The 17,164-nt window shown below is 39.9% G+C and overlaps 1 protein-coding gene across 5 annotated transcripts in view; it reads left to right on the forward strand.

The window, feature by feature from the left end:
* LAMA2 (laminin subunit alpha 2) overlaps positions 1–17,164 on the forward strand; it is a 349,942-nt gene that overhangs the window by 290,628 nt on the left and 42,150 nt on the right. For all 5 annotated transcript variants that reach the window (XM_053458972.1, XM_053458973.1, XM_053458974.1 and 2 more), the window contains 3 exons: positions 1,468–1,584; positions 9,174–9,356; positions 13,274–13,428. In XM_053458972.1, coding sequence (XP_053314947.1) covers positions 1,468–1,584; positions 9,174–9,356; positions 13,274–13,428 — 455 coding nt within the window. The remainder of the gene's footprint in view (positions 1–1,467; positions 1,585–9,173; positions 9,357–13,273; positions 13,429–17,164) is intronic.

Genomic DNA, 17,164 nt, shown 5'->3' on the forward strand with positions numbered 1-17,164 from the left:
CATTAAGAGTTCTTAGGTAGGAGTCTAGTCCATGTACCTGATCTGCATTATAAGTGAGAATTATATTGGGTTTGGGTTTTTTTGTTTTGTTTGTTGCTCGAATACATAATTGCATTTTTGTGCACTCACACTTAGAATAAAGAAGAGAATCATGCCCTCCTTTTTTGTTTTGAGCTCCCTATAAATGGGTTAGGCACATAAAGCCTACCCTCTTTCTTTTCACAGATAACTTGGTTTGGAATCCCAGTGGTAGTAATACAGTGAATTCCTGCATATACTCACCTATGTTCCACCCATTTTCATGCAGCGAACACAAGTTTTGCCATGTTTGTACCAGCTCTCATCTTGTATCTATATCTCAGATGCATCGGACTTAAGTAAGAAAGCAGGAAAACCTGCTTGGTACCTTTTGTTTTAGATAACCATAACTTCTATAAACTACAGGAATTCCTTGTTGGCTGCGGGCCACTTAAGTGCCAGTTCAATACAGATCTCCTCCATTAATCCGCCAACTTAAATAAACACTCCTTGCTGTCTATGTTCTGGCAACCTGAAGCTCTCAAATTGGTTCAGCGTACTTCCTCCCTGTGATTTCTTTTCCTTTTAAGCAGCGATTATCCTCTAAATCACATTGCATGATTGTTTGTGCTACTTCAATTTTATTATTTCTGTTAATATGTTAATAATGGTATTAAAAATAATGTTTACAAATTAAATTTCATTCATACTTGAACCAGTGTACAACTTACTAGTAAATTATTTTCCTGATTAAGCTATTCAATTGTATTGAAAATTGCATTTTGACCTCCAGTACTTCGCTATACTATACATCGCTTTGGGTTGTTTCCTACTTTCTACTCTAAAAATAAGTTAAAATACCAACCAACTAGCTATTCTTATTGTTGTTCCACATCAAGAAGAACTATTGATTATTCTTGTGTAGTTATGTGATATTGCAAGGGATTATAATGGGTAAAGAATGGGCAAGAAGGGGAAGCACTAGATTTTTAGAGCCTTAAATGAAAGATTTAGGTCTCATCTCAAATACATATCAGTGCCAGAATGACAATGCTGGGGCAACCCCGGGGATTCTTATTCCTTATATACTGTACGTCTAAATCATTATTGTAATAACAGCAACATATTTATGGTGGGTGCTGCCCTAAGTTTAAGTCAAGACAGCACCCCCAGCTGGCTCCTCCATGGAGTCCTCCATGAGTGCTGGGATATGACATCTCAAATAGTTCTGCAATAGGTGCCATTGAGGTCTTGCCTACTTCTTCCATAGTGTAAGAAGGCTGGTCAAGGAAGTCCCAGATCTTCCTTGTAACTGGCCACCTAAGCCAGTAACTTGTAACTATCCTAAGCAGTAGATGGGCTGCCCCCCTGAACCTGCCTAGGCCAGAATATGTTTCTGTATATTAAAATAATATCTGACAGACAGCATTTCTTGCCCCCTCTTTGCAGAAAATGAAAATGAACTTGCTGCCATGAAGAAAAGATTGGAAAACGCAGATCAGAAAAACCAAAATATGTTGGCTGCTGTAAATGAGACATTTGGAAAGCTTGCATCCATACCCACTGGTATGTAAATGTTACAAAATCACTGAAATACACAACCACTATATGAGACTATATGTGCAGCTTTTTTTTTTATATAGATTTACCTCATCTTTTTTCCTGCTTAGACATCTCCTAGCAAGGTGAATAAGTTGAAATAAAACTACTCAGCTTGGATGAAATGTATGAGAAACTCTGGAGATGGAATAGGAGTGATGTTGTTACGTGAGATTCTAAGATATATAATCAGAGATCAAAAACATGTTTAAGGGTTTAATCTCATGAAAACAACTTTTAAATTATATTGTCGTACTACATGTTATTTATTATATAGGTTTTAATTGTGCCTTACTATGGATATAGTAAGATATTACACATATGGAACCTATTCATCAACTTGAAAATCACATATTGGAATAAAATTGGGGATTTCAGAACCTTTGTTATAAATATGTGTGATACCACATCGAATTATACTTCTGACACAAAGCAAAGTAATGTTTAGTAGAAACATCATGATGGAGACTAGGGCAATAAAAAATGTAAAATGAGTCACATTTAGATGATTGACAGTAGCACAGTTTAAAAAAAAAAAGCTTAGAATATCACATTTCAGTGCATTTAAGCATGATTATGATTGTACAGCATGACGATGATTTCCCATAAGTGTTTTGGTCTTGATTAGCAGTCCTTAGTTATTTTAACAGATGGCACTCTATAAAACAAACACTGTTCTCTTTACCTTTCACGTAGTCCAATGTTTGATTACATAATACCGAAGCAAATCAAAAGGTGTATTTGCAGAACTAAATAAACATGCACATATTGATTATTTACAAGAAAGTGTTAAGTTTGTTCTTACACTTCAATGCATGTATATATATATATATATATATATATATATATATACTGTATATACTGTATATATATTGTGGCAAGGTAACGCAGTCTGTGTATATCAGTAGCAGGTTGGAACGGTCATTATCCCAAGCATGAGGGGGTTAACTGCTGGGAGGTCAGCAGGTGGAACCAATTAACCTGCACTGAGGTGTTTAAAAGGGGGCCGTTAGAGGCATTAGTGGTCTGGAAACAGGGAGAGAGGGGGATATCCTGCCCTCCGATGAGGCACAGAGACGCTACGATCTCTATGCAGGTCTGTGAGGACCTGCATAGAGATCACAGTGTGATCGGTGCAGGGGGATCGCGGGGAGGGGAGTGAGAGACCATCTCTCTCACTCCCCCTCCCGTCCTGAAACGGAAAAGCTGAAAAAAAAAAGTTAATTCATTTAAAAAATAATATTAAATAAATCATTAAAATAATAATATAAATAATACTAAAAAAAATTATAATGTGAGCTGTGATGTCACTGTGACATCACTGGCATGTTCAGGAGGCCCCTAGGAGGACCTCTTACCATTACTGTGTAAAAAAAAAAAATATAAAAAATACAAAAAAATGTAAAAAAATTAAAATAATTTTTTTAAAAAAAAAATATATATATATAAAAAAAGATAATAAAAAAAAAATTCTTAAAAAAACCTTACATCCCATTGCCCTAGCATAACATCTAGCCAGTATAACCCTCCTGCCCCCGTTCACAACCCCCAAACCGGTTAAGCCATAGGCATAAAAATTATACAAAATTGTACACCTAATAGTATGCTCCCTGGTGCTGGGAAAGTCTGGAAAATCTATATTTGGAGGGATTTGGAGGGGATTTTCCATCACTTTACCTAATTTTGTGAGGATTCAGAGGGAAAATGTAAAAAAAAATTAGTTTATTTTTCTAATCTCCGCTAGTTTTTACTAAATTTCTCATTCTAAATTTTCAGCTAATCATCCAACTATGGTATCAAACGAAAGCTCTATCTCTCCTTGAAAAAACAATATATAGTTTACATGGGTACACTATTCACAGGAACAGAGAATAATCGCTAAACCGACATACCCCAAAAATGGCAAAATTGCTCTGGGCTTTGAGGTACCAAAAACCCCTGGGATTGAAGGGGTTAAAACATCCTCCATGTTGATACAGGGTTCAAACAGCAAAATCCCACTTCTGACACCACTTGGAGCAGGATGGCCCAATCAAAACAAGAAACTCCAAACGCCAGCGGAATAAAAGCAAAATGTAATTTATTGCAGCTTGCTGTAAGGGCCACAGTGTTGCACTTCACAGGATACATAAACAATCCAAAACAATAACAAATCCTACTCCATCTTGGAGACTAATTATACAAGGTTCCTACCTCACTAACTAACCGGCCAGCTAATGTAGGAGGAGGAGGAGGAGGAGGAGCAGGAGCAGCAGCAGCAGCAGCAGCAGCAGCAGCAGCAGCAGCAGCAGCAGCAGCAGCAGCAGCAGCAGTTTTGGACCATACCTTTATAAAGTCTGAGGGCCTCTGGCTTGACTGCCTCTCTCCCTGTTTCCAGACCACTAATGCCTCTAACGGCCGCCCTTTAAACACCTCAGTGCAGGTTAATTGGTTCCACCTGCTGACCTCCCAGACTGCGTTACCTTGCCACAATATATATATATATATATACCGTATTTGCTCGATTATAAGACAAGGTTTTTTTCAGCGCAAATGCTCTGAAAACTACCCCTCGTCTTATAATCGGGGTCGTCTTATAATCAGACCTCAAATAATAGGTCTGACTATGAGACGACTAAGATCCAGATCCCCCGCAGCTGCAGGGGACCTGGATCCTCCAGTCCCCCCTGCCCCACTTACCTGTGCTTCTGAGTCCCCGGTGTGTAGCCGGGGCAGCGTGTAGATGTCTACGCGATTCGGGTAGACAACTTAAGCTGCAGCCGGAAGGAGGTGTGGCTAGCAGCAGGGGTTGTCTGCGTCCATCGCGCATACCTTCCCCAGCTGTCAGAGATCAGGGTTCCCGGCACTGGTAATTCTCTCTGACGGTGGAAGGTCTGCACGATGGACGCAGACAACCGCGCTGCTAGCCACACCTCCTTCCGGCTGCAGCGTAAGTTGTCTACGCGAATCGTGTAGACATCTACACGCTGCCCAGGCTACATGACAGGGGAGTCAGAAGCATCGGTAAGTTTGGAGGAGGGAGGGAGGCGGAGGGAGTGTTAAATGGGGGGCATAAGGCATTTCTGGAGGCAGAGTGTTCTATGAAATGCCTTTTAACCCCCTTAATGCCACTCTGCCTCCAGAAATGCCTTTTTAACTCTCTATACTCTCTATACGCCAGTCTGCCTCCTGAAATGACTTAAACCTCCCTATATGCCACTCTGCCCCATAATATGCCTTTTAACCCCCTTAATGCCAGAGTGGCATATAGGGGTACAGGGCATTTCTGGAGGCAGAGTGGCACATAGGGGGTTAAAAGGCATATCATGGGGCACAGTGGCATATAGGGGGTATAAGGCATTTCTGGGGCAGATGTGCATAACTGGGGGGGGGCAGGTTGGAAAATAGAAGGAAATAAAACCAAAATATTTTTCTCAATCATAGCTTTTATTAAAAAAAATAGTTTACATGAATTAAGATTTACTGGTAAAACTTTTTTCCTATTGGGTCGTCTTATATTCAGGCTTTTTCTTTTTTTCCTAAATTAATATTCAGATTTGGGGGGTCGTCTTATAATCAGGGTCGTCTTATAATCGAGCAAATATGGTATATATATATATATATATATATATACCGTTAATGACAATTGGCGTGCCTGGCACCTCATGCAGTGAAATGAGCTTAGAAGCAATCAATGATCACTTTATTCGCTCAGCCGGTGTTCCTGCAGTGCTTTGATATTGAGGCATTCAGCAACACCAAACAAAATGCACGCTGGAGTGACCACATTTGCCATGGGGAATGCCTTTCACAAGATGGCATCTTGCTGCTGGAAGGAGCTTAGGAAGAGCTCAGCCAGTGTCGCTGAACTGCCTCAATCTCGGCAGCATATGTTCACACTTGGCATCAGGGGCGTAACTAGAAACCTCAGGGCCCCAGTGCGAGAATCTGTTAAGGGCCCCCCCAACCCATCTATCCCTTTCTCACTATCTCCCCTCTCCCTCCCTACCCCCTCTTCTCACCATCTCCCCTCTCCCTCCCTACCCCCCTTCTCACGATCTACCCTCTCCCTCCCTACCCCCCTTCTCACGATCTACACTCTCCCTCCCTACCCCCCCTTCTCACAATCTACCCTCTCCCTCCCTACCCCCCCTTCTCACGATCTACCCACTCCCTCCCTACCCCCCTTTGTAGGTCACTTACCGTCAACTCCTGTGTTGGGAACGTGAGGCGTTTGTCTCGGGTGCCGGCGCTTCACTGCTGAGCGCCGGCATATGACGTCATATGCCAGCGCTCAACGTGAAGCGCCGGCGCCCGAGACAAACGCCTCACGCTCCCAACACTGCACTCTGGGCGGCGGCGACGGCAGGGAGCAGAGGAGTCCTGGATTTCTGTCAGTCAGGGGGGCCCAAGAGGTGCCGAGCGGTCGTTTTCAGCAACCGCTCGGCACCCCTTGGGCCCCCCTGACTGGCAGAACTCCAGGGCCCGGTCGCAGTCGTGACCCCGGTAGTTCCGCCACTGCTTGCCATATTGAAAGTCTTTTAAATATGGCGTTGCCCTTCTTCTGGCAAGCACTTCTCGTCTCTGGGGGTGTTGCTGGATGTCAGCAACATCCAATGAATATGCCAGCAAGCCATGTGATCACTTAGGAAAGCAATCACCATTTGCCTAGTCCAAGGCAAGTATGGATCTGCCTCCCTCTCTCCTTACTTTTGTTTAGCGAGGGAGAGCTTAGGTATTGATCCGTTTGCAGCAGCAATTTTTAGCTTACTGCACTTTTTCTCTTTTTACTGCAATTCCTGACATCAATATTGATGTAACAAGATTTAACCCCCCCAGAAGTTTGTGCAGTTTTGAAATGATGTCTTAGGGGGCATTATCTTTCAATTGAACCTTTACGCCCAGCAATTCCGTGCTGCTAGCCCCAGTTCTTTTTTTTGGCAAAGCAGCCATGGACATCTATTGTTGAGGCAGAATTTCTTAAATTGCTAACAGACATTATTAAAAAATTATTCCATCTGCTCCTACTGGAGCACCATACTCATTTACAGTACCCCCATTTATGCCCAGTCTATGGCCAAGTAAATGTATGAAATTATGCTTCAATTCATGCATCTTATTGACAACAGCCTGTGCCCACCTAAGAATATATGTGTGTGGGTGAATCCATGATGCATTATATGGGAAGGTTGGGATTCAAGCAGTATACTCCTTCCAAGTACTCCAGGTAGAGAGTAAAGGTGTATATGCTCTGTGAGAGCGAGAGTATACTCATGAGTGACAGAATAGCCATCTTGACCCTCCAGGTCTCCCAAGATCATTTGGTGCCTAAAATTCCCCCTTAGATAACCTCTACACAAATGTTGAAGCTACTGCATAGTTTTGATACAGTAGCTTTGGGTACTAGCATATGTTTCCCACAATATCTTCCACAAACCAGGTTACAAAGGGGAGACATCAGCTCTGGAATTGAAGTTTAAGGATAGAAAGGATGTGTGCATACCGAGCACCATCCACAGGGAGAGGACTGTGGAGGTTTTCATCCGAGGTAGATCTGCCAGAATATATCTGATGCAAATTGCAACCTACATTGTTTTTGGGTTTTTTGTAATTTGTAATTTTGGGGATCTTATACCAGGATGCACCTGGTGCCCAGGTGGTGATGTGGCAAAGCAGAATTGTGGCTACCCAGTTTATTTATAAAATCCCCTCTACTGAAATGAAGAAGAACCCTCAGAAAAGGGTTCTATTGTTCTATTGTCCAGATTGCACCACACAATTGCCCATTTTTAATTTATGTTTTACTTTTAGTTCTGCAGACATTAAATGTCTTCTTCATTGTACTGCTCTAGATTTTTTTCTTGCAGTAATTTATATCAGCCTCTCAAATGTGGCCTTTTAGTTCCCAAACAGCCCAGCAAACATATGCGTGTGTGGTATCACTCTACTATGTAGATGTTGTTGAACACATATTGGGGCGTGGTTTGGCAGTGACATGTACCAGGAGCTGTAAATTCATACCTGAAGAAAATTGTGTGGAAAAATAATTACTTTTTTAACATTTGACAAAGGCTTGTGGTAGTATAAGTGCATGGAACATGCAAAAATACAACAATTTGAAATACTCTAGGTTGTCCAGTTTTCAAAAATATATGATTTGATGGGGGTAAGTTGAATTGGTCAGCGTCAAACATGGGCGCAGGATGTTTGAATTCCAAATTGAAAAATGCAAATATGCATGGGTTGTATCACTGTACTCAGGAGATGTTGCCGAACATACAGTATATTAGGGTGTTGTCACCAAAATAATTTTACCTGTGCGAACTTTGGCAAATATTGGTGGTAGAATGGCTGCAAAATACCCCAAGTTGAATACCCTGGATTGAACAATATGTACATGTGGGTGATGATTCAGAGATTCATGACATCAGTATTACAATGTCACTATCGCTACTTGTACTTATTCCCTTATAACTATTTAGCAGGTTTTTTCTTTAGCTTTTATAGATGAGTAAACGTTTTTTAAACAGACGGATTTTTTTTCCTCTTGCGATCTTACAATGTAGTTGGTTGAGGGGGAAGTAAAACAGTAGGAGGGGACTGTTTGGATGAGATGGGTTTGTTGACTTGGGGTGAGCTGTCAAGGTTATTGGTTGCTTAGACGACTTAGACATGAAGCTGGCTGAGAGTGTTATGAGGAAAGGTTGTATGCTTCTCAAAAGAGGTGGGTTTTCAGAGACCTTTTGAAATTTGCAAATGAGAGAAAATCGGACAGAACAGGGAAAGGAATTCCAGAGAAGGGGTGCAGCACTGGTGAACTCCTGGATGCGGGACTGGGAAGAGAGGGGATAGGGGTGTTTCGGTAGGAGACATATAGGTGGGTGCAGAGTTATTAAGGGGTCTGTAGCTCAGGGTCAGATGTTTGAATTTGACTCTGAATGGTATGGGGAGTCAATGGAGTGATTGGCAAAGAGTTGCAACAGATGAAGCATGGTGATGGAAAAAGATTAATATAGCTGCAGTGTTGAGGACAAATTGGAGCGGTGAAAGGCAAGAGAGAGGAAGACCAGTTAGGGAGTAGGTAATAATCCAGGCGGGATATCACAAGGGAGTGGATTAGTATTTCGGTGGTTTCTTGTGTGAGGAATGGACGGATTCGGGAGATGTTTTTCAGGTGAAGGCAGGAGGATTTGGTGAGGGACTGGATATGAGGGATGAAGGAAAGTCAATGAGCAGAGTCAAGAAAGACACTGGGGCAGCAAACTTGGTCTGTCAGGTGGATAGTGAAGTTGTCCACAGTGATAGAGATGTTAGAAATTGTGGACAGGGCGAATGGCAGGATTAGTTGATTATTAGCTAATCATTCTAGCAGTTTGAATGCCAGAGGGAGAAGGGAAACTGGATGGTAATTTGATCGGGGTGTGGGATCAAGCGAATGTTTCCTTAAGCTGTTTTAAAAACATGAAAGAGTTAAACTTTCCAGCAAACTTGATATTTGCCAAAGTGTCATTCAATAAGTAACGATAACTGTACTTGAACGCTAATGTTCTTTTTTTCTTCCAATTTGGATATAATAGATACGATGGTAAAAATACAAACTGCTAAAGACAAGGCCAAGCAAGCAAATGATACAGCCAATGATGTCCTGGAAAGAATCAAGGACCTTAATCTAAACCTACTGGGCTTGAAACAGAACTACAGTGCACTGAAAGATGATGTCGCTAAAACTAATGCCATTATGAAAGATCCAGTCGAAAATGGTATGTCATGAATGCTTAAGTTATATCTAGATGCATTACCTCTCGCCATTGTCTTCTGCAATGTCTTGGGAATAGAAATAGATTTATTAAAACAGATCTGTCACTTTTGCATCTTGCTGTTCGGTATGCTAAAAAATCTATATAATTGTGGTTACATATTAAAATAAGTAATATTGTATGTATATTAAAAACCCACCTTGTGTGTACAGTATACATCATGCACCCCCCAAGATTTCTTGTTCTGAGTGACTGCATGATCTATTATTTAAGTCTGCAGCAGCTAGTAGGCCCCCCCTAGCAACAGGTAGGAACAATTATCTTTTCACTTTACAAAGATTTAAGTATACCTTACAGCTAACAGTATGTTTTAAATGTCATGCACTCTTTAGGTTATTTCTGTTAGTGATGCATTAGAAAAATATTTAAATGTCAATTGCAACAAAAATGCTTAGTTTAAAGCTGACAGAAAACTCATTATTTTGCATTATTTCTTATGTAGTTTTGACAGTATGTCAAAACAAGCATTGTCTAAAAACATGTTACACACACGTTACTCATATTGCAATAATGCAGCGTCTCTTGGTATCAAATGTCATGGTTGGAGCAGTTCTAGGAGTGATAATCACAGGTAACAATACATTGACAGAGCAGAAAAGCATTCTATTATCAATTTAGGACATCATTTTGGCAGATTCTACATTAATTTTTGGAATGAATGCTCATTGTTACTATGTCTTCCATTGCCTCTGCTCCCAACTATTACATCAGGAAAAATAAGCAGACTAATGTTGATCTGTCTTCAAATTGTATGTTTATATGGAGTGTTTCTTATTAAAACACTCTTGGGCACTGAATGTCTAAGGGTTACCTCAGTGTCTTATGTTAATTAAAGCAGCAGTAGTAGTGTTTGCCTCACAGGTGCTCTTCATACAGCTCAGTGGATAGCGCTTTGGTTTGTAATGTAGCTAACTTACTGTCCGCTTCTAAGCTGTCTTAGATGGCTTATGATTATGCTGGAAGCAATGAAACATGTATTTTTATGTTTGATTTGTCTTTTTTTATGGAAGACTATGAAATTTGTCAGTGCGCTCAATACTTTTCATTTACCCCCTAGCTGTGCTCTTGAGTGTCATATTTGCGGGACAGTCACCTTATTTGCTTTATGCATTGCTCCATGAAGCAACTGGGGCATGGCAAATGTTTCCGCCATTGTTTTTGCAAGCATGCCACATAGTATGGAGAGGACTGGGACCATTAGCCTTCACTTAAAGGAAGAAATCACGTCAAAATAACATGACATAATTGTTCCTTTAGTGTTATTAAATTTCCACGGATAATCATTTAAAGCGTGGCTGCAATAGGTGACAGTTCAGACATATACACAGATCATCAATAACATTATGACCACCTGCCAAATATTGTGTAGGTCCCCCTTTTGCCGGCAAAACAGTCCTGACCCGTCGAGGCATGGACTCCACAAGACTTCTGAAGGTGGGCTGTGGCATCTGGCACCAAGATGTTAGTAGCAGATCCTGTAAGTCCTGTAGTTGCAGGATGGGGCCTTCATGGATCTGACTTGTTTGTCCAGCACATCCCCAGATGCTCGAGTGGATTGAGATCTGGGGAATTTGGAGGCTAAGTCAACACCTTGAACTTGTTGTGTTCCTCAAACCATTCCTGAACAATTTTTTTTGTGAGATGACCCATTATCCTGCTGAAAGAGGCCAATGCTGCAACAATGCTTAGGTAGCTGGTAAGTGTCAAAGTAACATCCACATGAATCACTGAACCCAAGGTTTTCCAGAAAAACATTGCCTAAAGCATCACACTGCCTCCACAGGCTTACCTTCTTCCCATAGTGCATCCTGGTGCCATCTGTTCTCCAGGTAACCCGACGTACACGCACCTGGCCATCCACATGATGCAAAAGAAAATGTGATTCAACGGACCAGGCCACCTTCTTCCATTGCGCCATGGTCCAATTCTTATGCTCACGTGCCCATTATAGGCGCTTTTGGCAGTGGACAGGGATCAGCATGGGCAGCCTGACCGGTGTGTGGCTACACAGCCCCAAACGTAACAAACTATGATGCAACGTGTGTTCTGACACCTTCCTATCAGAACCAGCATTAACATTTTCAGTAATTTGAGGTATAGTAGCTCCTCTGTTTGGATTTGACTACCTGGGCCAGGCTTCATCCACCATGTGCATCAATGAGCCTTGACTTCCCAAGACCCTGTCGGCGGTTCAACGCTTTTCCTTCCTTGGGCCACTTGTTATAGGTACTGGCTGTCACGAACACACTCTACTCCAAGCGTGCTCGTGACTTGGTTCTGGTAGTAAAAGGGTTACAATTCACTATCTGTCTACTCTAGACCGGAAATAGTGATTAAAATACAAATATCCGCCCTTATTACCACCCGCAATTAACTATAATGATATAACTAATATCAAAATAATGCTGCCACCAACAAGACAATTTATAAATGGGGTGCCTTGGTCCCCCAAGCGAATCAGACTAAAAACCCACACAATATATTTTAACACAATAATTATGTGATTTCAAATTACCGATAAAATGGTCTAATCAGGTTACGTGAGTCTTTACCAGACAAAGGCAGAACTTAATAAAGGAATATTTATTATGAACAAAAAATCAGTGCATACAAAAAAGATGATAAACAGATTATTTACACCAACAGATAAAGTAAAAAGGAGAAAATTACAGAAAACCTAACTACTCACTTGGTAAAGTAAAGTAACAGTTTTTCTGTCCGTAGGGCTCCGGCAAGGAAAGATGGCGACTTACTCAAAATTAGATCTTGGCACCTAGTAAGCACACTGACCAATTTCTCTCATTAACTTTATACTCTTTCCCAGTTCATCTCGAGTTTCCAAGCCGGCCCAGGGGTGGTATAAGCGGAGGGAAGGTGTACCATACGTGACCTCCCCCTTGTGTGGTGGAAACATATCAGTCAAAATAACTTATTTTCATTTTATCGTCCCTCCTGTGCTCGCCACAGCAATAATTAATGCATTTATGAATTTCTTGTAAATTGTGAAGTCCATAGATATGTCACACTTGCTACTTATGACATCATAGACTTCACAATTCCTTCCAAACCGTTTACGTTGCGCTGCCATGGTTGTACTCTTTTTGTAGGGTGCACTTTCCCCGTTCTAGGTATGCATACAAGGGGGTATGATAATGAAACTATGAGTTATTATTGATATGTGTTGGATATGACCTGGATATGAAATGGTTTTCCTGACTGCTAGTGATCACTTAGCATATCAAAGAATCCAGTATCTATGAGGGGATACAAGCATTTGGTGAATGACTTCGTCCGTCTACATTTGAACCTAGACAAAGCGGCAGCTCTACTGTAGGATTTCACACCTTGTAGAGGGCCCTCGTTGGAGTCCCAGCTTCAAAAGACCAATTTATCTTAAAAGACCTTTTGGCACCACATGCCTATACAATCGAATTAACCCCTCACATACTGAAATTGACCATACCATCTCTACCAGATAGAAAGTCCATGTACGTACTACACCAGTTGGTGTGACACTGACTACTGCAGACAAGGAACTACAGTTTTGGAGATGCTCTGACCCAGTCATCTAGCCATAACAATTTGGCCATTGTCAAAGTCGCTCAGATCCTTACAGTGCAAAATTTGAGGACGAAATGTTCACTTGATGCCTTATATAACCCACAGGTGCCATGATACAAGATTATCAGTGTTATTCACTTCAGCTCTCAGTGGACAAATGTTATGGCTGATCAGTATATATATATATATATATATATATATATATATTAGAAAAAGCTGAAATTTCATTGTTGTGGACATCTAATTATTTTTTTTCCAGACTATGTCTGTATATTACTGAGTGTTATATTGTTCTAAAGTTACAGAGGCAGATGACAAGGTCAAACACCTTGAAAAGGAGGCAGATCGATTACTGGATAAGCTGAAGCCTATCAAGGAGCTCCAGGAAAACCTAGGAAAAAATATCTCTCAGATCAAGGAACTGATCAATCAAGCTCGCAAACAAGCTAACTCAGTAAGTCAGTTCTTTACAGAAATAATGGAGACATTGTGTTTTTATTATGTGTTCTGTATTGTGTCGTTTACTGCTCAACAAAGTGAACTTTGAACCGACTGATTTGCATCATTATCAGTAATAATAATTAAAATATGTGTTTATATTAACTACAATAAGCAATTAACAACTAGTTTATAATAAAAATAAATATAAAATCGTTACCAACGAATTTCATAATCGATTTGTTGAATCAATTTTATTGAATATAAGATGAGGGTGTTTTCAGAGCAAATGCTCAAACAGAGGTTGGATAATAACACTAACATCCAGATCCCCCGCTTGGATCCTCCTCTCTGACAGTCGACAGTGCAATGCGCGCAGACATCCTCCGCTACTGCCCTCCTCTTCCGCCAGGGCTTCTATGATGGAGCACCAGCGTGACGTGGCCTTCCGGTGCTCCACCATAGAAGCCCTGGCAGAAGTACGGGCCAGCAGCAGCGGAGCAGCATTACGCAACGTTCGCCAGCTGCCAGAGAGGAGGCAGCCCTAGTTCTGATCCTTAATTACCTTAAGGTAAAATTTATTTGGACAAACGTACCAAACAGAAACATTGATAGAGAATCACTAAACTCATGTTGATCTTCATATACAATCTGAAAAAGAGGTTATAAATTAACCTAAAATGCAAAACAATAACTCCAGAACTCAGTTCACTTAACCTCCCCAAAACTCCTTGGTATTAGAAAAGTATGCGTGACATTTAGATTTGTTTTCCTTTGGTAATTTATCAAAACAGAATAAAATTACAATAGCTAAGTAGACTTATGAAGAGTCAGATTGTGCTCGTAGCGTTTTCTGTCTTGCCTCTTGCTGATGATCCAAACTCCTAGACATTTTGCCCAAGCCATGAAACAATACAGGTTAGCAAATTATTTTTAAGTGCCAATGGGGTGATAAAACACATGATCACCATGGTAGAAATTACAACTAAAGTTAATAATGCAGACATCCAAATGTAGAGTTGCCTTTATGGAACATGCAATTGGCCCAGGGTTATCTTTAGTTACCAAAGTGGCTAGGGACAAGTCCCAGATTAGTTTGGGCCTGATAAATGCACACATACCTGGGGTCGAGGTTTTTCTGCTTGTATTAGCTCTGGAATTACTAGAGTTATCCAAATAACAAATGGCAGCTTTGGTGAATCTACAGCAGATTGGATGTGCCCTATCAAGTTATTATCTATATAAGCTTCATCGTTTTTTGTGTTTTATTTCTTTAACTTAAACAATATTAAATATTAATACTTCTCTATAGTTCAATCCGCTATTCTTATACAGTACTGTATAGGTATCTGTAAAATACTACAAGATGTGAGGCCAGAAAAAAAGGTCTACAGCGAAGCACATAATGATTTCAAGGGGCACAGTCAAATAACCCCCCATAATTAATTAAGGTTACTTTAACATAAAAATTGTATATTTACTCTTTAATTAATTTTTTTACATTTGTGATACACCAAATCAGTGTTGTATTTGATTCCTGTGATGAAAGTAGTTATACATTATTTATACATTTATATTTATTAATCTGTCCTGTTACTGTGCAAGTACTGTATAACTAATGAAAAACACTGCATAATTTGTGCAGGATATCTTAAGATCTAGTTTCAAGCCTAGCTTCTGTCATTTACAGTGTTGCGGATTGAGTTTATAAAAAATGTTTCTACCTTCCTAAGAAATTTAACTCATTTTGTGGTTTGTAAGAATGCAAATTTCAAACAAAATTTTAGTCCCGTTGTATATTTTATCATTATACTGCTGATGTTACAAAAGATATTATTTCATTAAAATAATAATTTAAAGATATCAGTCAGACTGAAAATACTACAAAACAAAGTAGTTGTTTTTGGGAATGTTATGTGGCTCATTAAATGTTATGCAACCCTAAAATGTAATTAAAATGGTGAGAATAAGCCAAGAAATAACAATGGAAATTATGTTTCTTGAATATGTTCCTGCCAAATCCTGGTATTCAATAACAGGAAATTCTGAAGGTAGTTGTCTCCAGCAAGAAAAAGGTTAAGTATTTTTATTGTTAAAAAAAAGTCTCACCACAGAAATGATTCAAAATAATTTTCAGTCAACGGCATTTTAGTGTGCCTGAAGTAACCATTTCTCATGGTTTATAATGTCATTCAGGTTCTGTAAATTATATTATTTCCAGTTATTTATAGGCTGTGGCTCAATCAGCCCATATGCAGGTTACAAATAAGCTTGAAAAACGTTTCATATACTTTCATTTATTAGATATTTATTACAAATCCAAATAATTATTTCTAAACGTATGTTAATCTAGAAATCATAGCTAAAACCTGCATTACTTTTCACCTCATCTAGTATGTACCTGCTTAATAGACTTAATAAATCCTTGGTCTCGTACTCGATTAAGGATAGCCATATGCCTATCCCATACATGTTTAAATTCTTTTACTGTGTTAACCTCTACCACATCTGCTAGGAGTCTGTTCCACTTAACAACTTCCTTACATTACATCTAAGCCTCTGACTATTATTTTTGATTATGGTCACTTGTTGGCCAATATTATTATTTATAATACCCTTTAGGGTATTTTTGAAGAAATAAAGGAAGGTGGAGAGACGGATAGACGGGGGGAGAGCATTCCAGAGGATAGGGGCAGCCCTTGAGAAATCTGAGGAGAGGATAGAAGGAGATAATTGGATGAGCAGAGAGACCGGTTAGGAGTGTATTTGGAGATGAGTGAGGAGATGTAGGGAGGGGAACCGCTGTGAAGGGTTTTGAAAGTAAGAGTGAGGATTTTGAAATGAATCCTGATGCGCACAGGCAGCCAGTGAAGAGACTGACAGAGGGGAGAGGTGTTAGTAAAGCGATGTGAGAGGATGTTTAAACATTCTCTTCAGTTGAAATAAACTTCCTTATTGTACTTTGTTAAATCTGTGTTTCAATGTTTTGGATCTCGTCTCTCGTCTCTCATCCAAGCTTTACATATTTAGATTCCTTAGTATTTCCGGATCATTTTTATCCTGCAAATCATTCACCATTTTAGTAGCCCTTCTTTGAACTATCTAGAATAATATTATCTTTATGGAGATAGAGTCACTCTCTTCTGTTGTTGGTCATACAACCCCCAATGCTGTATGTTGCCTTTCAATTTTTTTGTCCCAAGTGCATTATTTTACATTTATAAACTCTAAACTGCAGCTGCCATACTATAAACAATTATTGTAATTTACTTAAATCAGGAATAAAAAATATGTACATTTATAGGCATGCACCAGAAAATAAATTATACGTAGGCTGTGTTTAGCCTGAACAACATAAACCCCATAATGACAACTGATGTTAGATCACTTTCTCACTTTCTTCACTCAAATGGTGTTGCTGGAACATCAATATTGATGTAACAGGATTTACCCCATTGCAGTTTGTGAAGCTTTTTTGAAGAGATTATGTCTTATGGACATTGCCTCAAAATATAACCATGCTGCTAGCCCTAATTATTTTTTTGCAAATCAGCCATGGACCTCCATTGATGTTCCAGAATTTCATCAATGTTAAGTAATTCATTAAAAAGCCCTCCATCTGTAGAAACCCCATTTATGCCCAGTCTATGGCTAGGCAAAGGTATGAAACAACCCTACACCCCCAATTTGACAGTCTGAATAAAATCCATCCCCTGATTATCTACCTAGCTGCCAAGTATTACAGAGGCTTA

This window comes from Spea bombifrons, chromosome 3 (assembly GCF_027358695.1).
Source record: "Spea bombifrons isolate aSpeBom1 chromosome 3, aSpeBom1.2.pri, whole genome shotgun sequence".
Classification (NCBI taxonomy): domain Eukaryota; kingdom Metazoa; phylum Chordata; class Amphibia; order Anura; family Pelobatidae; genus Spea; species Spea bombifrons.